The 21,477-nt window shown below is 29.0% G+C and overlaps 1 protein-coding gene and 1 long non-coding RNA gene across 2 annotated transcripts; one reads left to right on the top strand and one right to left on the bottom strand.

Annotated features, from left to right (window-relative positions):
• Positions 1–6,519: 6,519 nt before the first annotated feature.
• On the top strand, positions 6,520–13,768 carry LOC8286649 (L-galactono-1,4-lactone dehydrogenase, mitochondrial). Its single transcript, XM_002531455.4, has 6 exons — positions 6,520–7,299; positions 7,712–7,962; positions 8,366–8,551; positions 9,516–9,936; positions 12,794–12,934; positions 13,351–13,768. Exons 1-6 carry the CDS (start codon positions 6,556–6,558, stop codon positions 13,507–13,509), a joined length of 1,902 nt encoding a protein of 633 aa, XP_002531501.2. The 5' UTR covers positions 6,520–6,555; the 3' UTR covers positions 13,510–13,768.
• A 644-nt stretch (positions 13,769–14,412) lies between these two features.
• On the bottom strand, positions 14,413–15,813 carry LOC125368619. The gene is made up of 3 exons (XR_007214260.1): positions 15,067–15,813; positions 14,883–14,967; positions 14,413–14,597 (listed from the first exon to the last, which is right to left on the bottom strand). It is a non-coding gene; the product is annotated as an uncharacterized LOC125368619 (long non-coding RNA).
• Positions 15,814–21,477: the final 5,664 nt, after the last annotated feature.

Here is a 21,477-nt window from a genome sequence, read left to right as displayed (position 1 = left end):
TTATTAAATCTCATAGAACATTTGAAAATTCTCTAATTAGAATTGATGTTCTAACAGTTTAATATGTTAATATTATAGCAAATGAGTCCATGCCAAAAATGTGACAGACCACCTAGTTTTAAAGATAAAAATTCAAGAAAGAAAAAGAAACAAAATAAACAAAGTAAAAATTTAAAAACTATTGATGCTCTTAAAGTGCCTATAACAAAAGACGTAGATGAGTAAGTAACTCGAAAAGAGGTTCAAGTGCTTGAAAATGATGAAAATAAAGATATCTCAATCAACTACGTCACTTCAGGTAAGAGATGGATCACTATTATTGGCTATACATTTACATATACAATAGTAATTGATATGTAAAAGAAAGTAAGGACATCGAACTTAAGTCTGCTATTGAATATCGAAAAAGAAACGATTGGCTTAAATAAAAAGATGCAATCCAGACATAGTTAAACTCATTAGAAAAATACCAAGGCTTTGTGCCTATTTTTCTGACACCTAAAAATATCAAGCTAGTAGGCTATACATGGGTTTTGGTGCATAAACGCAATGAGAAAAATAAAATTGTGAAACACAAGTATGCTTATAGTACAAGAGTTCTCATAAAGACATCACATTGATCATGAAGAAATCTATTCCTCATTTGTAGATAAAATTACATTTAAATTTTTAATTAGCTTGAAAAGTTTAGAAGAACTTCATATGCATCTTATGGATGTCAATACAACTTATTTATATGGATCACTTGATATGAAATTTATATAAGTCTTTGAAGTACTGAAAATGTCTGAAGCATGTAACTCAAAACCTCGAGAAATGTATTCAATTAAGCTGCAAAAATTTCTTGTATGGATTAAAATAATTTGGACTAATGTGATATAACTACCTTAGTGAATATCTTTTAAAGGAAGGGCATACTAATGATTCAATTTGTCCTTTTGGTTTTACTATAATTACAGTTTTTATTGATGATTTAAACATCATTAGAACTCTTAAAGAGTTGAAACAAACAATAACTTATTTAAAAAATAAATTTGAAATGAATGTTTTGGGATTAACACAATTTTTGTCTCGACTTGCACATTGAATATTTATTTGGAGGAATTTTTATTCATCTTTTAACTTATTTTGAAAAGATAATAAAATATTATAACATGAATAAATCTAATCCAATGAGTTTTTCCATGATTTTTAGATACCTGAATGTGAAAAATGAACATTTTCGTTCTCGAGAAAATAATAAAGAAATACTTGGGCCAAAAGTACCATATCTTAATGCTATTGAAGCATTAATATATCTTGCTAATTGTATAATGCCTAATATAATATTTTTTGTGAGTTTACTAGCAAGATATAATTTCTTACCAACTCAAAGATATTGGAATAATGTAAAACAAGTATTCATTATTTACGTGGTACGTCAGATATGTACTTATTTTATCTATAAGACTCGAAGTCAAAATTAATTAGATATGCATATATTGGATATTTATCTGATTCACACAAAACTCAATCATAAACAGGATACTTTTGTACATATGATGACATTGTTATATCTTGGCATTTTACTAAGAAAACTTTAACTGTCATATCATCTAATCATGTTGAAATGTTGGCAATTCACAAGGCTAGTAAAGAATGTATATGGTTGAGATCTATGATCCAACATCTAAAAAAAAAATGGTCTGTCATTTAATAAAGGAAGTCCAACAATGCTATATAAAGATAATGTTGCTTGTATTGGATAACTTAAAGTAGGATGCATTAAAGGAGATATCACTAATCACATTTCACAAAAGTTCTTTTTCACACATGAGCTTCAGAAACAAGGAGTTTTAAATGTTCATCAAATTCAATCTATTGATAATTTGACAGATTTATTTATAAAAGCACCTACAACAACATTTGAAGTTGGTGAACAAAATTAGTGTGCAGGATTAAGAGATATTTGTTGAAAGTCATGTTTTCATGAAGATGAGATGCTATACACTATACTCTTTTTTTCGTAGGTTAGGTTTTATCCCATTAGATTTTCCTAGCAAGATTGTTAATAATACAATGTTATGCCACACGTTTCACATGAATAATATACTCATTTTTCTTTACTAAGATCTTTCCACAAAGTCTTTTTTAGTAAGATCTTAATGAGGCATATACTTTGTATAAACATCTAAAGAAGGAGCAGTATAATAATATTAGAATATTTAAGGAATATTGGATGTCTATCATTATCTCTATAGATAGTTCTTATGCAATTAGAATTCTATTTCTATGATCTTTTACACGTATAAATTGGTGTGGTAATCAATGAAACACAGAAATCGTTATTTTTTCTATTTTCTTTTTATTTTTCTTTATTATTGTTCTTTATTTTATAATATAATCCGTAAGTATTCGTTTTATAATTCAATGAAGGTACTGGAAGCAATTTTTCTTTATTAGTTTTTCTTTTAATTTTTTTTCCTTCATTATTAAAATAGGTGAGGTATTTTATAGTTAATATAAATAATAAACATTAAAGGTGTTGGAGGATTAGAAATTATAAGAAGATTTTATTATTTTTTAAGACTTAATTGTAAAAAATACTTGTAAAACTTTGGAAAATTCTTTTATCTCTTTATTCAACGAAGATGATGTACATAGCATGTTCTCACCTAAACCTTTTTCCTTATGTGCATGTTATCACTAAATCTCTTTCTCCCCTATTTGTTTGTGTTAGTAATTTCTCTTTCCTTTGCAGTCATATATTTTCTTTTATAAATAAAAAAATTGGAGCGATTAGTTATAATAATTTTTGTCGAGCTTGATTATATAAGCTTTTAATATGTTATATATATTTTTGTTAGGTAAAATGAACAGAGAGAGCGACTAGTAATAATAATTCCCATTATACGTAATTATATAGATTTTCTTCCCTTGTAAAATATTTGTAGATCCATATCTAGTTTGAAACGAAATTTAAGTCATTCATCGCAATACTAACTTTGGAACTAGGTGAGAAGACCAATCATAACGTGAAGTTAAACACACTTGAGGTAGTGATTTTGAAAAACCATCCTCCCTAAAATTTGAACTCCTATTTTTGCGTTGCTTGATGAAATTATCCAATCGGGAGACTATCACCCTAAGTGGTTGTTGTAATTATAAATTAAATAGATGTGTTCATAGGCTTAGGTATCCATCTAGCCCGCCCAAGCCCCCTTGGAAATTTTCGGACAACATGTATTCTTTACTTTATGCCCCCCTAAGTCTCAAACTGTAAAAGCTCGATTATTTTTTGGACAAGTTTGAAAGTATAATTTCTTTAAAACTGGTCTAACAAATCTAACTTGACCAAAAAATTATTAGTACAGTGTCTTAATTTTTATGATGAATGGAGAAATTTAGGTCATATATAGCTAATTTGGGCTTAGATCTAAACTTGAAAATTTTAAATTCGACTGAATTCAGTCGAAACCTCACTCAGCACCAAAATTTGAACAGCTCTCACATCAAAGAAAGGCAATTTGAGACAGCTCTCACATCAAAGAAAGGGAATTTGAGAGTATACGGAGTTAATGGGGATGTGGACTTTCATTCAATACTTAGAAGATGTCATGCATTATTTATTTATATATATATATATATATATATATATTTATTTATTAATATTTGAGATTTAAATTTTGTTTGACATGCGTGTTTAATTTTTTGACACATGCTTTTTATTTATTTTGACATGTATTATTTTTGACATATATGATTTAAGCCTATGTGCAATTTAATAGTTTTTCTATTAATTGATTGATTAGTAAGTTATGTTCCTAATTAAACACGGACTCTAATAAAAAAAATAACATATTAAATATATTTTAATATAATATTAACTAATAAATAGTTTTCTAATCGGATAATTATACTAACTTATCCTATAAAAGAGTATATTTAATTATATTTTAATATTATATGAATTAATAAATTAATTTTTTATTTTTTAAGTTTAGAAAATAACATTTTAAATTATATTTTTAATATTATATTAAATAATAAGTTAACTTTTAATTATATAATAGATTTTTTATTCTAAAAATAGTAAATCAATTATATTAAGATATTAATTAATATTATATTAAAATTAATTAATAAATATTTTTTAAAATAATTTTTATATCATGCATTACTAAAATTTTAAAATTTAAAAAAAAATTAAAAATATTTAGAAATAGTTAGTTTATTATTATTTTTTAAAAATTTTAAAAATTAATATTAAATATTAAAAAATTTATTAAATTGTATCTATCAACTTAATTTTATAATCAAAATAATAGTAACAATCGTGAAAAACACGGATAAATGGTTAATTTTCTTTAATTCATAGTCTAAAAACTTCCAACAAAGCGAAACTCCTTGAGCCTCGAGAGTGGATCGTATGCTGCTCATCCTACACCTACTTTGTGGAATAAATAACATCCACGTGTTAGATTATAAAAATGTTGCCTTTGAGTTTATGATTTATATTATATATCTAGTTTTATTATCCAAATCTGCAATTATATATTTGTTTCTGAATTAAATATTTTTAAACAGAAATTACATAAATTTATATTAAATGAGTATTTAAAATATACTAAATTAAAATTTTTGAGATTCATAAATTTGAAACTTACCATTTCAAATCTAAAATTTATATATATATATATATATATATATATATATATATATATATATATATATATATTAATTTTTAAATTTTTTTTGACATGTATGTTTAATTTTTGACACATAAATTTTTATTTTGACATATGTATATATTTTGACATATAAAGTTCAAGCTTATGTATAATTTTATGATTTTTTCTAATAATTTATTAATTAATAAGTTATATTCCTAATTAAACACTAATTTTAATTTTAAGAAATAATATATTAATAATTAATTAAATTCTTAATTAAATAATAATTATTCTAATAAATATATTAATTATATTTTAATAATATATTAACTAACAAATTAATTTTATAATTAAATAATAATTTTAATTATAAAAAATAATATCTTTAAATATTATATTTACTAATAAATTAATATTATATATAATAATTTCTAATTCTAAAAAATAGTAATATCACTTATATTGATAATATTAATTTATATAATATTAGAATTAAATTAATAAATACTTTTAAGATAATTTTCATATTATTATATTAATAGAATTTTAAAAAAATTAAAGATATTTAAAAATAGTTAGTTTGTTATTATTTTTTAAAATATTATAAATTAATATTAAATATTAAATATATTTATTAAATTAAATCTATAAATTTAATTTTATAATTAAAATAACAATAACGATAGTATAACACACGAGTAAACGACTAATACACGTAAAGTTAGCTCAAACGATCATTAGCTCATAATTTTTACCTTTTGCTTTTTATCTACTTTTCTTAAATCGTTTTCTTTAAATTTTTTTTTTAACATTAAATCAACATTTCTTATAGTGCTATGACCACATCAGTGAAATGAGATAAATAAAGGATAAGGGGTCAATTCCCCTTCCGAATTTATATCAATAGGCAAATAAGTTCAATTTTATTTTTTTTTAGCAAATGAGTCCATAATTTACATTTAAGGATTAATTATTAATCTAAATAATAACCCAAAATCATGTGCTTAACTCAGTTATTAAAAATATAAATTAGAAAATACTAAATTATTTATCATTTTTTTAATTTAATTGTTTTGAGAAAATAAAAAAAATAGTTCATATGCATACCGACCATAATAACTACCTCAAGCTACCTTAGCATTACACCATAATAATAAAAGATTTTAAAAATCTCATATACAAAAATATAAAACTAATACAATTTCATATACAAAAATATCAAACTAATACAACTTAAAAAAACAAATCTCTTAAAAAACTAAATATCTCTAGTAACAATTTTGAGCTCACACTTATTTCTAATATTAACTCTCAACTCCTTTTTATTTAGATGAAAATATTCTTATTATCATATAAAAAATCTAAAATAAGATCTATATACAAAATATTTACAATTTTTAAAAATTTAAAAATATATGTTGCATAATTAAGAACGATATCCTTTTTTATTGTTGCTTGTATACTAATAGGTAAGTTCGATTTCTTTATTATAACACTGAATGAGCTGCGAGAGGTATTAACCGATTACAGTAAGAGAGAATTTTGTAATTGACTCTAGTATTAAAATTTGGTATTGAATGAAAATAATAGTATTCACAATGATAAAAATTGATAAATTAAAAGGAAAAGCCTATTAATTGAAGATGAAAACACTATAGCTTGATTTGCAAATGAAGTTTGATGTGTTAGTTTTAATTGAAATTTAAGCATTAAAATAAAAAAGTTAAATTACTATTATTAATTTATTATTTGTCTAATAAGATTATCACTTGCCTTCATCTAAATATAAATAAACTTTTTGACTAGGTTAGATTTAGATTTAAATGTCTTTTAAGAGGTATTTGATCCTTTGCTTTGTCCGTAAAACTCAAAACAATTAGCAACGCTCGGTCACTGTCGCAGAATGATTCCAAAAAACCACACAAAACCCCTCTCGCTCTCTATTTTTTCCACTCATTCACTGCCCACCCACTGCTCCAGAAAAGAAGAGAAAATGTTGAGATTCCTGTCTCTCAGACGTTCTCTCCACCATCACCACGCTAGTAAACCTCTCAACAGCTCCTCCACTTTGAAGCACCCATTTAACCCGGCACGCACATTATCAACGTCATCAACATCATCAACATCATCAACATCATCGTCATCATCATTATCAGATGCAGAGCTCCGTAAGTATCTGGGGTACACAGCACTTCTCCTATTCTCAGGAGCAGCCACGTACTACTCCTTTCCTTTCTCTGACACTGCCAAACACAAAAAAGCTCAAATCTTTCGCTACGCTCCATTACCAGAAGACCTCCACACTGTCTCTAATTGGAGCGGGACCCACGAGGTCCAGACACGGGATTTTCACCAGCCTGAGGACCTTCACCAATTGGAGGAGTTGGTTAAGGATTCTAATGAGAAACGGGCTAAGATTCGACCTGTTGGTTCTGGGTTGTCTCCTAATGGGATTGGGCTAGCACGTGGTGGTATGGTGAATTTGGGTTTGATGGATAAGGTTTTGGAGGTTGATCAAGAGAAGAAGAGAGTTAGAGTTGAAGCTGGGATTAGGGTTCAAGAGTTAGTTGATGGGATTAAAGATTTTGGCATTACTTTGCAGAATTTTGCTTCAATTAGAGAGCAACAGATTGGTGGTATTATTCAGGTATTTTTTTTTGTCGGAGAGGATATTAACGTATCTGATGATGGGAAAAGTTTCATCTTTTGTTCTACTTTATATTCCTTATGTTTTAGGAATTTAATGTATTGCTAAAGTTTAGGAATTGGAAGATACCTCAATTTAAAGAATTAAAAAAAAAAAAAGGTTTGATTCTTGCAAAAGACTATACCTTTAATGGGAAAGCTCAACTGGTTAGCCAAAAGAGAGTGGTCATATTTGATATGCATCAATTAATTATGGGCGTCCCTAGTAGTTCATGGTTTAATGGTATATAAAATGAAAAACTGAATATCTAACTGCACTAACATTGTGCGGGAATGAGAATTGGTGTGGAACATGCCTTCCTACTTATTAATTTGAATTTTACTTGTTCATGTGTTTGTTTGCTTCTCTTTAGGTGGGCGCACATGGCACTGGTGCAAGGTTGCCACCTATTGATGAGCAGGTCATCAGCATGAAACTGGTTACTCCTGCCAAAGGAACAATTGAGATTTCAAAAGAGAAAGATCCAGAACTATTTTATCTAGCTCGCTGTGGTCTTGGGGGCCTTGGAGTGGTTGCTGAAGTTACCTTACAATGTGTTGAGAGGCAAGAGCTCGTAGAGCATACTTATATCTCAAACATGAAAGATATCAAGAAAAATCACAAGTAAGCGTTTTGCTCAAGTTATCAGATCTAGGGCATGATTGAAGCTTTGTATCAAGACTAAAGAAAGTAGATATTTAAGATTATGCGTCGTGTTGAAAAATTTAAAGGTGGTTTTGCATCCTCTATTTCTAGCAAAATCTATTAGATAGTTAAAACAAGTGCTGCTGTTAGGATGACCACATGAGCATTCTTCTATCTGAAGTTTAGCTGTTGATTTATTAGTCTAAGATGCAACATCGCCTCTATTTCAGGGTGAAACTGATGGGAAGTACACCAATCACTTCATAGTTGGTTTTGGAGTATAATGTTTGCTTGCATTTTTGAAATAAAATAATCTTTATCTGAGGTTATAGTTGTTTCTTTGGAGTTGAAAATTAAGATCCATGTACTTTTCCTGTTGCAGGAAGTTGCTATCTGAGAATAAGCATGTGAAATACCTATATATCCCATACACCGACAGTGTTGTGGTTGTGACATGCAACCCTGTTTCAAAATGGAAGGGTCCACCAAAATTCAAACCCAAATATAGTCAAGATGAGGCTATACAGCATGTTCGTGACCTTTACAAGGAGTCTCTTGAAAAGTACAGGTAGAGCTATTATCAGTCTTTTTAAAGCATCATGATATACATTTATACGTGTTCATCCAGTGTGTTAGGTTGGTTACTTCATGTGGACCTAACTGCCAATGATAGTGCATTTTATGTAATACTATTATATGCATGTATGGATTTATCAAAACCATATGGCTATATATCCAACATGCTACCGGTGGCTAAATCAAGAGAAGGAATTGGCAAAGGTACTTGTTCTGGGCTGTTTAGAACTCAGCAGAGCTAAACTCTTGTATCCTTTATAATTTCTTTCTTTAGACTTCGTTCCTCTGCTCGTTATCTTTAGTTTGAGTGAAAAGGTCATTTTAGTTAACCATTAGGCAGTCAAGGCACCAAGAATTATCTTAAAATTATTTATCATGGTGAGGGGTTTTCTAAAGTTGCTTGCTCTTCTGCTTTATATCTTGCTCATATACTATATTATACAGTTTTACTTCATTATTTGAATATCTTTGGTTTATTTGGCATTGAAACTGACATTCTACCTATGGCTTGAAGATACAATTAAATTTAGCCTATATGTTGAGTAGATCTTTATGCAACAAATATAACATACAACGTGATAGAATATTTGTTGACAAATTTAGTGTCCGTGGGAAGTAAAATAAGAATAGCACTATGTATAGGGGGATAAATTCTGATGGCTTTCTCAACAAAAAGAAAATGGTAAGAGAAAAAACATTAAGGATAAAAGAACAAGAAGAGCAAAGTGATTTTGGAGGCTATTGGGATCTAATTTTGGTTTGGTTGACCGACCAATTGTTTCAGGAAGTTATATAGATATGGATATCTCTTGTTATTTAGTTTCCTAGTTAAATTCCTTGTGGTGTCAAATGCTTCTATATTTTTACTTTTTTTTTAATTTATTCACTTGTTAGCAATTTCTGTTATTTTGTTCATTTGTCCATGTAAGTTAATTGCACACCTCAGTTGCTTGCAGGACTGGAGTAGTAGCAGGTAAATCTGTAGACAATGATGAAATGGACATAAATGAACTTTCATTCACAGAGTTAAGAGATAAACTGCTTGCTCTTGCTCCTCTCAACAAAGACCATGTCATAAAGGTTAATCTTGCTGAGGCTGAGTTCTGGAGGAAGTCAGAAGGATACAGAGTGGGGTGGAGTGATGAAATTCTGGGCTTTGATTGTGGCGGCCAACAGTGGGTATCAGAAACTTGTTTCCCTGCTGGCACCCTCTCCAAGCCTAGCATGAAAGACCTTGAATACATAGAAGAGTTGAAGCAGCTCATAGAAAAAGAAGAAATACCTGCACCTGCTCCAATAGAGCAGCGCTGGACAGCTCGCAGCCAGAGCTCCATGAGTCCTGCTTCAAGCTCAGCTGAAGACGATATATTCTCATGGGTAATTCTATACATCCTTGGACTAGTTGTTTTCTACTGAAACCTAGAAAGCATTCCTGTTAAATATCTATTTTGATCATGATGCAAAAGCTTATAAAATTTTATATGTGACCATTGGCCTGCATGCATGACGGTTTCAATGTCCTGTATTACATTTCCTATGACATTTTTATGGAAATATCCTTGCACGTGGACAAGTATAGTTAAAAGCACGTAGATATCGCCGTCCAGGTGTCTGTCTAGTAATCTTCTCCTGTAATTGTAGTCATTCTAATTACACATGATTGTCCAAACATATGTAGCTCAGTTCTTAGTTTAACTCTATTTTAGATAGTTCTCGTGCCAAGTATATGCATCTTTGCAGATATTTAATGCTAGCAACTGGTCCATCAAATTGTTAGACCTTTTTATTGGTGATAAAAAGAAATGTTGGATTGAGTACATGGATATACTAGATGATCATATCTGTGATCATCTACTCTATGCTTCATGATGCTATGTATTTGTATGCGTGTTAATGAGTCTGGATGGATCGGGCTTGAGAGTGTAAGTAAACTGAAGTCTAAAATTATCCCACTTTTAATCCAAATTGATTTCCAATATTGGGCTTGAACTAAATGAGCTCCAAGCCGAGTTTGGGCCAATTCTTTTCTTCCAATTGAATAATATGGGAAAATTCTTGAATGAGCAAATAAGCCTTGTGGCTATAGGCATTTGTAGATCTCATTGTGGATCAGTACACTACAAGAATCGGTTTGAGAGTAAAATAAAGTTGACCCAATCTCAACCTAAAATAAATTTCCATACTTGAGCTCAAGCTCAATGAGCTTGGAGCTAATTTCGGGTCAACCCTCTTTCCTTCTCTCCTTATTGTTGTTAAAGCCTTTTCTTAATAATATTGTTAAACTAACGTTTAATTAACTTCATTATTTTTTATATGAATTACAATTCTATAATTGGAGAAGTAACAAGCTTTTAATGGCGTTTAAGTCGTTTGATTAAATATGTTTAGCACTAATGAGTTGGCTAGAACCTTGTCAATAATTTGTTGGGATAATGATATTATTACCTTGTTTGGTGTGAATTGATTCCAATATTCATTATTGCTTGATTCTTCTTTTGAAAATTTCTCTTAGTAAATTGATTGGTTTAACAAAATTGTTATAGGGGTTCAGCAGTATTATATGATTAATATTAGATAAAATATTTGGATATTAGGATAAATGTTAATATAGATAGTTCTCATATTTATATTAGGTAGTTCTCATGCTATTTTTTTTTTTTCATGTGAAGGTTAAATTCATTAACTATTTGTGGTAAACAGATAAGAAGGTTTGCAAGCTTGGATTGTAAATTTATTTATATTATTGATTTGAAGTTCAGGGTCTATAAGTAAACATCTTGAAAAGTTCATGATAGCAGATGTAATTATCTCATAATTCAACTTGGTTTCGACCATAGTTATTGAAGGCGTGCCTGAGGCGCAAGGCGCACCGGCGCATGCCCTTGCGCCTTAGCCAGCCAAAGGCGGGCGATGTCACAAAGGCGCGCTTTGGTGCGCCTTGACTTGCAGGCGAGGCACTCTCAAGGCGCACCTTTGTAACATTGTTGATATATAACTTACTTTTAAAATAAAGTGGGCTTTTTATTTAAGTTTTAAAAAGAGCTTATAATAGGCCTTACCACACCCAATTCTTTCAATTAAAAGAAAAGGATTAAAAGAAAGGAAAAAGGAAAAGAAGATAAAAAATGGAGTTAGGCTAAGGAAATGGCAAAGACAAAGGCATCTTGGAGATGAGGAAGTGTTAGGCCTCTTCCTCTTCAAGTGTTAGGCCTAAGAAAATGGGAAAGACAAAGGCATCTTCTCAAATGAGAGCTAACCCTCCTTTAGTACTTAGAGATGAGGAAGAAATTGATTTTGAAGAAGATGATAGAGAATATGAAGAAGATGAGGAAGTTGGAAGTGATCAACTTGAATTTGATGATGATGATGAAGAAAATATTGATGTGGATGAGAATTAATTGCGCTTTTATAAGTGTTCTAAGAAATTTTTAATATTACTAGGATTAGGATGCTTATGTGTTTTATATTTAGAAATTTTATTGTTAAAAATTTTTCTTTTTTGTCATTACTATGTGTTTTGGGTACTAATATTTTTCTTAAATTTATAAATTTTTTCTTTTTACTTTTGCCCCTTGTGTGTGTCAGACGCGCGCCTGCGCCTTGCACCTAGGCTCCAGGACCCCTTTGCACCTTTGTGCGCCTTGCACCTTTAATGACTATGGTTGCAACATGAATAAAAGTGCCATTTCTAATGGAAATAAGGTGCCAAATTATGCTGATAATCAAGAATTGTGTATGTAACTGATGTGATTTAGTTTAAGGTTTACCCTAACATAATGTAAAACTAATACATGAATAGGAAAAATTCAATTCAATTCATTTAAGCATTAATCCCAAACCATCTGGGTTCAACTATATGGATGCTTTTCTTCTATTCCATCTGGTTAAAGGTCATTTTTCAAAACCTCCTTGCATGTTGTCCCTCTTGCTTTTTTTCTTCCTTCAAGTTGAGTGTATATGAATGTACTCATTTGATATTGGCTCCTTGCATGCATCTCATGGTTCTCAGTTTGTTATGTTAGTATTTTAATTCTAGGGGTGAACTGAACTGAAGGATTAGACAAATGTATGTAAACTTGCATAAATCTTTCCATGCACATGATAATTAGTTGGCAAAGCATAAACATTTTATATTACCTCAGCTCTATTAATAGTCCTAGATTTGGAATTTCTTGTAGTTATAGCCAGGCTTTAGTTGTTGATGATGCTCAACTCTATTTTGGTTTTGAGCCAGGTTGGAATAATCATGTATCTTCCAACAATGGATGCTCGCCAAAGAAAGGACATCACAGAGGAATTCTTCCACTACAGACATCTAACACAGGCACAGTTGTGGGACAAGTATTCTTGTTTTGAACATTGGGCCAAGATCGAGGTATTGGTTAAATCTTGTACAATCTGCTGTTTTGGATTTTGTTTGCTAGTCTAAAAATTAGTGATCTTCTACAGTGTTTTAAATTATTCTAAATTTTATTTTATTTGCATCTCATGTCTAATTCCGTCATTTCCTAAAGGAATATCAAATGGTTGTATTTATTTAAAAACTGAAACCATTATCCAGACCTTCTCTTTAGCTGAATACATTTGTTCACTGCCTTAATGCCCTCTCATCTTCCAGTGCCTCTCTATGACCAGTAATTTCCTTTTATGGGTGTTTTGGAGTGGAGGATAGGGGGATATTATAAGTGTTAAATCTTACTTATTAATTCTTTAACAATACCAAAATGTGCAAAATGGTGTTACATTGAAGATGCTCTGTTGTCTCTTGACAATTAACAAAACTATTTGCAGGTTCCAAAGGACAAGGAAGAGATTGCAGCTCTCCAAGCAAGGCTAAGAAAGCGTTTTCCTGTTGATGCATATAACAAGGCACGAAAGGAGTTGGATCCCAACAGAATCCTTTCTAATAATATTTTGGAAAAGCTGTTCCCTTTATCGGACACCATCTGAGAAGCATCTTTTTTCCAATTGGTTAGTCAATTTTTTCTTATTAATTTCAATTGATGTGTATCATCTTTTTGTCAATCTGCTGTGAAATGCTCGAGTCTATGTTCCTGATTGTACATTAATTTTAGAAAACTGGCCTAAAATAAGATGTATTATTAAGTTTGTCATATCTGATAAAAGTTTAAATTGTTTAAGGTGCTATCTTATGCTCAAGGTGCCTTAGAACTCGACTCTAATAAACCAATTTGAAAATTCTGGACCAGCTCTCTGCAAGTTCCCTATACCTTTTCTTTTCAGTATGAAGACCGGGATTATAAGATTATTGTGTTAATGTCTTAACTGTATTGTGAGTGTATTTTCGCATGTTTAATTAAATCAGCATGATTTCATGGTTATAGTTTCTAGTATCAGCTTCATGGCAATTTATCATTTGTTATGGTGCACAGACTTGACAACGTTATGATTTGAATGCCAATTGGATTTATCTTATGGTGCCTAAGATGGTTAGGAATACTGCACAGATGCCTTACCCTTTTGGTTAGAAACTGATCAATTAGTATGTGTACTGTTCTTAACTGGGCATTGCAACCCTAACATTGATTCACATGAAAGTAAGTTTAAGCATCTCATGTGCGAGGCCTTAAAATAAATAGAAACTTGTTCTGAAAAATTCTCCGAGTGGAAACTAGTAGAAAGTAGAATAAGGAGCAAGGATAGGAAGAAATCTACTTGACATAAAAATCTCATGGTTGCTGTTCATAACCCGGTGTTGAATGTTAATCCAGTTTGATTTAGTGTTTTCTTTTCCTGCTCAACATTTTAAACTGAACCAGAATATAGAGCAAGACAGGGCAGGTTTCTCCATCTCAGAATTGTTGAATACTTGTAAATATTGAAACTCAAAGAAACGAAAACTCAGTGTATGTAGATAAAAAGAGAGAAGTACAATCAAAGGTTACATTTTATTATATCTCATCAATAGAGAAAAACAAAACAAAGGCAATCTGTTGCAGAAATTATGCTATTTGGTATTACAAGTCAGAATTCAGAAGCAGGCTTCACACAGCCAGCAGCAGCATAGAGCGAAGAGGCTGCACCAATAAGAAACAACAAATAAAGTTAATCAGCAGGGGATGAAAAGGAAAGAGATGTTAGGCCTAGTAATAGAAGGAAGGAAGCTTTTGGAGATACTTATTATGAACCCTATGTTCCATAAACACTGTTAGTGCCCTTGAAAGATGCAATACTTTTATGAGACAGAGAAGTAGCTTAAAGCTCTAGCCAAAAACAAACACCTATCCTTTGCCAGGTTTACTATTGAGGCAGTTAAATTAGTAGTTGTTTTTTATTACAAAAATTAAGCGGGCCCAACTTACCATCCCTCAATGAAGCCTCTGTCTCCTTTCTTCTTTGTATTAGGGCAGCACTTCTTCTTAGCGGTTGGGGTGTCAGTTGGGTATCCTTGAAAAGAACATAAGAGAATAATTAGAAGTCAGTTCTTCCACACTTAAAAAGAAATTTGCAGAAAGAAATCAGGGAGATGGGTTTGTTGTGGACAACCTGGAGGAGGCTGGTTCTCTTGCTTCTCTGATTTGGGCATTTTGGAGAAGAAACAGACAAATCTTGAACCTAGTCCTGTCTGTTCCTTTAAGCAACTGTTATATTCCCTGTGGCAAAGATGCTTAAACTAGGATGTAAATGCACTTGTATATATATAAACATTCATGCACCATCCTCTAAATCAATAGTTAGAGAAATTTGATGAGTAGGCTTCCACTCTAAGTTGTCACCAATTGATTCCTGCAAAAGGTTGCTTTTTCTGGGGTCAGTTATTAAATATTCCATGTTTGTAAGTCTAGAAAGCTAATCCAAACCCTGTTCAAATGCGAGTCTCATCAATTTTGGGTTATGAACTCATCAAGTTGATATTTAGGTGTTTGAAATTGGGCAGGAACTTCTTAAAGATAGCTCTTAGGCTTTATTTCAAAAGGTATTGACACCTTTTAGCCTTCTGTTTGATCTTACTAGCTACTTATGTGCCTATTCTGTAAAAGTATGCTAGAGCCCATTGATAAAAGAAAGTATCTGAAACTGATTGAGAACGCGGCTTGGTTTTTTCCAGCTCAAAAGATTTACAAAACAAACGAAAAGCCTAGGGGAGGGTGATCTTGATTCTTTACTTGGAACATAAGATAACAAAAGGCTTGTCTAGAAAGCTTGAAAAGGACTGAAATGAAAGATACCCAAAATAATAAGGATGGTAAACAATTGTCTGCTGTAGCTTTCCCCAAAGAATATATGTGTTAGCTCCATTAGTTTTGCTTTCACAGTGAAACACTGAAACAACACGGTGTTGACTATTTGCGTGAGCGTTTATACATGACTAAACCACATATTAGAATTGAAATCATATAGATTAATATACTTTATGACACGTGTCTCTGGTTAAAGATCACAAGTTCAACGCTCGGACTCCTCATCGGTTTTCCCTTAAAGAAGAAAATAAGTTCTCTTATGAAATCCACTAGGAGGGGCTGTTATGTTAGCTTGTGCATAAATATATGGTTTGATTGGTAAATAGAGAAGTGGGATTCAGGTCGTATGGATTAACATCATGTAAACATCATCTATAGTGAAGATTCAGTGCAGGCAGAGTTCAGGATAATGCAGGCATCTTCAAGTTTCCTTATGGATTGGCAAGTTTATGAATTAGATATTCCTTTTTTTTTTTTTTTTCCTTTCTTTGAATATGTGGAGATGTCATTTCAATATTCCACTTCTCATCTATGTGAATGTGAATGTTGTTTGTGTGTATTGAACAGTAACAATCAACAGATAGCGAGTTCTTTCATTAGCGCCCTGTAGAGACAAGAGAATAAGATCTGTATATTAAGAAATGAAATTTGGTTCTCATTATTGTATCATCAATTAAGGTAAATTTTCAGTAATATAAAATATGAATTTTTATAGGCAATAAGGACAGTGACCAAAAAACTTTTGACAGTAACCTTATCATAGAAAAGAAAAAATGTGTATACCTAATTTTTCTGATACCTTTGCTCAGCTTCATGTTGTCTTGCTATGTATGGGCACAACCCAGATGGATGTTTGAACACAAAGGTAATTCCATGACAGGTTAGGGTATTGGACAATGCCCATCTCCAACCCAAAGCCCAAATCTAAGTACTTGTCAGAGTGACATGGTTTCCCCGATAGGTTTTTTTCTAGGTTTCCTTCCTTTTCCCTTTATAATTCTTCCATTGCATGTTGGAACTTATTAAGAACCTATTGCAATTATGATACTAATCAGCTGTTGATAGCTAGTGACTAGTAATTAGAGGCTCAGATATGAATAACTTAGCACTTTTGCCTTTTCAATTATAAACTTAAACTGTCAACGATTAAATATTAATTGTTATGCCAATATTATATTTAACAAGCATATTGAATTAGGTGGAATGCATACTTTGAAAATGTGAATTTTTGTCATTTCATTTTAAAATTTTAACTTAATACTTGAATTATAATTTTATAACATCTTAAATGTTATTAATTTCAATTTAATCTAATAGTCATCTGAATTTTATTTTTTAATATCAATGAGCACACCGGTGCAACACTTATAAATATATTTAATAAAAAAAATAGATATTATAAAAAATATTGATATCTATCGAATTACATTTAAAATATTAAAATATTAAATTGATTAAATAATCAAAATTCAAATGTGTGGATTAGTTTTAAAGTTCATCATAAAGGAACTGTGACCCTTAATATTATAGAGAATCATGAGTTGATATTAATACTAATGAACAGATGCAATCACTGTTTTAAACTAATGACAGTAGGTTAATTATTTGGTTCCCTTATTGCCCTAAAACTGAAAGAGTTTTACATCATTAGAATTCCTCATGATGCTGACTGGGCCAGCAACACAGAATTTTTTAACTTTTCCATATCTCAAAAATGTGTTTGGACATGTGTTCCAATCTACGTTTATGGTTGTTTGGGAAATAATATCTACTGTTTCACCATCAGTTGACTACTTTGATTTTGTCCTCTTTCTCTTTTTCCTTATTGCCCTTCAGTATACTTGCCATCAGATTGAATATGAGAAAAGTGACTCTTAAATAACTTATTTATTTATTATAATTTATATGGATATTCAAATTTATATAAATTCTTATTCATCTATTTTATCTAATTAGTGTTAATTTAATTATTTTTAATAAAAAATTTAAATATATATATATTCATATATTATTATTATTATTACTCAAATTTGATAAATTATTTTAATTTCACCATTGTTATTATTATAAATAAATTTAACTCATATAATTTTTTTTATTTCTCTCAATTTTATCTCTATAATATTATTAGCACCACTTTCTTTTTGGTGAAATTCTTTTTGTAGCTTTTTAATGTAGTTCAATGCTTTGTTTTTATGTTATTGCAGTAAATAATTTTCAAAAAAAAAAGCATCCGAACCCCTAAATTTTTTTTATGGAAATCTTTTATCTTCTCTATTTTTATATATTTTTAATTATTTTTATCAAAATATAATTATGTATCAAAATACACCGTTTATTTCTATGAATTACAAACATGATAAATTCCATTCAAAAAAATTTTGTATAATGAACCCTTTTATTTTTATATTTTATTTTTATTTAATTATTATTAAACTAAATTTTAATAAATTTAATTAAACTACTTAACTATTTATCTCCTCTATAAATTTTAGTGTATTACTTTCTCCATTTTGAAATAAGTATCGTTTAAAAGAAATTTTTTCTTATTTTAAATTAAATGTTATTTTAAGCAATCAATGAAGTATTAATTACTTCATTTCTAATTTTACCTTTATTCATTGTGAGAGAAAGTATTAATGGAGTAGGAAAAAAAATTTACTAAAGTAAAAAAGGATTCTATAGATATTTTGTGTATTTTAATAAATTAATATTTTACTGATATAAAATTATATTTTATTATAATTGAGACAATTTAATACTGTATATTTCTCAACACTTATGTATGAGCTTTAAAGAGACTTATTTAGGGATATAAATGTTGTCAAACTGAAACTTTTTAAGTTTCATATTGAAATCTAACCTTTATATATTTTATTTATTAAATATTTTTAATTTACTTTCTATTGATCGAAGCAACTGATGTTTGATTCTGATCGGTTTGGTTTTTCCTATTTTTTGCTCACCTTTAGTTATATGGGATAGGCTTTTCAAAATCTACTATACCTAATTTTTTTTTTAAAGTTACAAATAAAATAATCATTAAATTAAAATATGATCAACAGTTAGACTGAGATTTTAATAAGAACAAAAGTAGAAAAATAGAAAAAAATGAAGAAGAAGTGGCAAACATCAATGAATTTTGCCTTGCTAATACTAAAACCAATTTCAGAACTCGGGATAATGATAAAAATGACCACTGAACTTTGAACTTAGTTTTATTTTACTCATAAAACTCTAATTTATTTCGTTTCAGTCATCTAACTTTAATTTTATTTCAATTTAGTCACTTCATACATAAAAAATTAACACATAGCAAACAACAAATAAGAAAAGTGTAATTAAGTAAGAAAAATATGACACGTCAATTTCTTATTAGCAAGGTGACTAAATTATAACTAAAACTAAATTTGAATGATTAAAATATAATAAATTAAAATTTTGTGACCAAATGAAACTAAGTGCAAAATTTAGTAACTATTTTATTATTATCCTTTCAAAACTTTAAGATTTTAAATTTAAGTAATACTTTATAAAAGGAAGCACATTTAATTGCTAATAATTTATAATATTTTTGGAATAATGATGTATATAAATTTATAAATGAACATAGTTTTAAAAGCAACGGAAAAAAAGAAGAAGTTAAACTTTAGAATTGAAGGATGAAAATCACTTATTAATCAATCAAACCTTCCCCAAATTCAATGATTCTATTGAAAAGGGAAAACAAAAAATAAAAATTCAAATAATGAATATTGAGAGTAACAAAAAAGAGTAAGCATGATGGTCCAAATATTTGTTAGTTCATTCGTTCTCTTTTTTTTTTTAAATATGTGTCACAATTGCTTCACAATTCAATGTTATCATTTGAAAAGATATTTATTCATAATATTAATTTAATAAATGAGTGAGATATAAAAAAATATCTAAATAAATAGTGGTTAAAGCACATCACCGTGGCAATTTTAGAGCTTCATGATCTTAAGTATATCTTTTAATTAACTAAAAATATAGACTAACTGAAAAAATATAATTACATTGATAATATAGGTTACAAGTTTTAAAATTTAAAAAACGAATAAAGAAGAGTATAAAAAGATACAATTTTTTTTGTATTTTTTATTTTTTAGTAAATGGTCAGTATCATCTCATGTCATTTTTCTAAACAAAAGAATTTAACAAATTTATTGGTATTTTAAAATAAAAAAGATATTTTTACAAGTTAAAATTGTATTATATAAACTCATTTAGTTTGAAGGTAAAAATATTACTAAAATCTTAAAAAAGAGAACTTTTGTAAATAATCCAAAAAGAAAATTGACGAGAAGGATCATTTATGGGTATCCATATCTAATCTAACCCAACTTATATAAATAAGAATCATTTTTATTATCTTTTTACAATTCATTTAATTTTTATATATTATCTATTTACTACTCATACCCATATAATAAAAACTGATTAAGATGGATAAAAGGGTAAGGGTGGAGTTTACCACCTCTATATTTCATATAATTAAAGCTGCAAATGACAATCATTTTAGTATTTAATTAATATGTTTAGGAATCAAAATGTTTTATGTTAAGAAATACATTATATATTGGCAAAATACATATCTAGACACTTGAATCTTAGTTATTTTAATATCTTTATTTATTTATTTTTTATGCTTAAATTTTAAACACTTTTTAAGATCCGACTTTCAATCAACAAGTCTACATATACAATACTTAAGTATCTAAATATTATCAAGAAATAAAATTCAGATGTATATTTAATGAAATTAAAATTTAAAAGAATTTAAACCCATATATGAAATTTCAATTTTCTTCTCTCATTATCTATTTCTATATCAATTCCATAGGCCATAATCAAAATTATTCTAGCCACTGAGTTCTATACCAATTCTGCTCACCCCTTCCTCACAATTTTGTTTTTTCCTCCTATCATTTGATGATAGTTTAGGAAACCCCTTCTTAAACATTTACTAAGATTTATAAGCTACTACAGTTTTTCTTTTACCCTTTTTAGATTCCTGAATTGTGGCCTGATTTTCTTATTCTTTTTTGTGCAACATCAGAATTATGCCCTTAGTTTGATCAGAGGCAAAGCTTGAAGTAGATATTCCTGAGGGAAATGTTCCCTTGACTTGGATAAAGAATTGAACACTAGTCAACAAGACTAGAGGTTTGCTCATGCAATAAAAGATATTCATTCATTTAAAGTTCTCTATCCAACCAAAGAGATAAGAAAAATATTCAATGTCAAGAGCCTGCAAATGGGTTTTGGTGTACCTTTCTTTTTGATGGAACTAATCAAATTTTTTTATACCACCAATATAAATTCTAACTAAATGCAAACTAAAATTTAATAAAATAAAGATTTAATTATAAAATTTTTATATTTTGTATTTATTATTAAATCTAATATATAATTTTTAAATTTTTAATTCAATGTTATATTTTAATATTGATTACAATTTTATTTTTTGATAAAATTATCAATCAAATTTATTGACGTGTCGTGAACTTTAGTGACAAAAAAAAAGAGCTAAATTGTTGACTCATTCCATTACTAAAGTATTATCATTTAAATACATAATTTTTCTTTAAACTTCGAGTTTCATTAATTTTATATACTTAAACGATAATATTTGAGTATTGAATTATTGACTTAGTTTCTTTTTTTTTTTTTTTGTCATCGCTAGAGTTCATAT

The sequence above is a fragment of the Ricinus communis genome, chromosome 10 (genome assembly GCF_019578655.1).
Source record: "Ricinus communis isolate WT05 ecotype wild-type chromosome 10, ASM1957865v1, whole genome shotgun sequence".
NCBI lineage: Eukaryota > Viridiplantae > Streptophyta > Magnoliopsida > Malpighiales > Euphorbiaceae > Ricinus > Ricinus communis.
The sequence above is the reverse complement of the archived record's forward strand: the minus strand, read 5'-3'. Positions and strand labels throughout refer to the sequence as shown.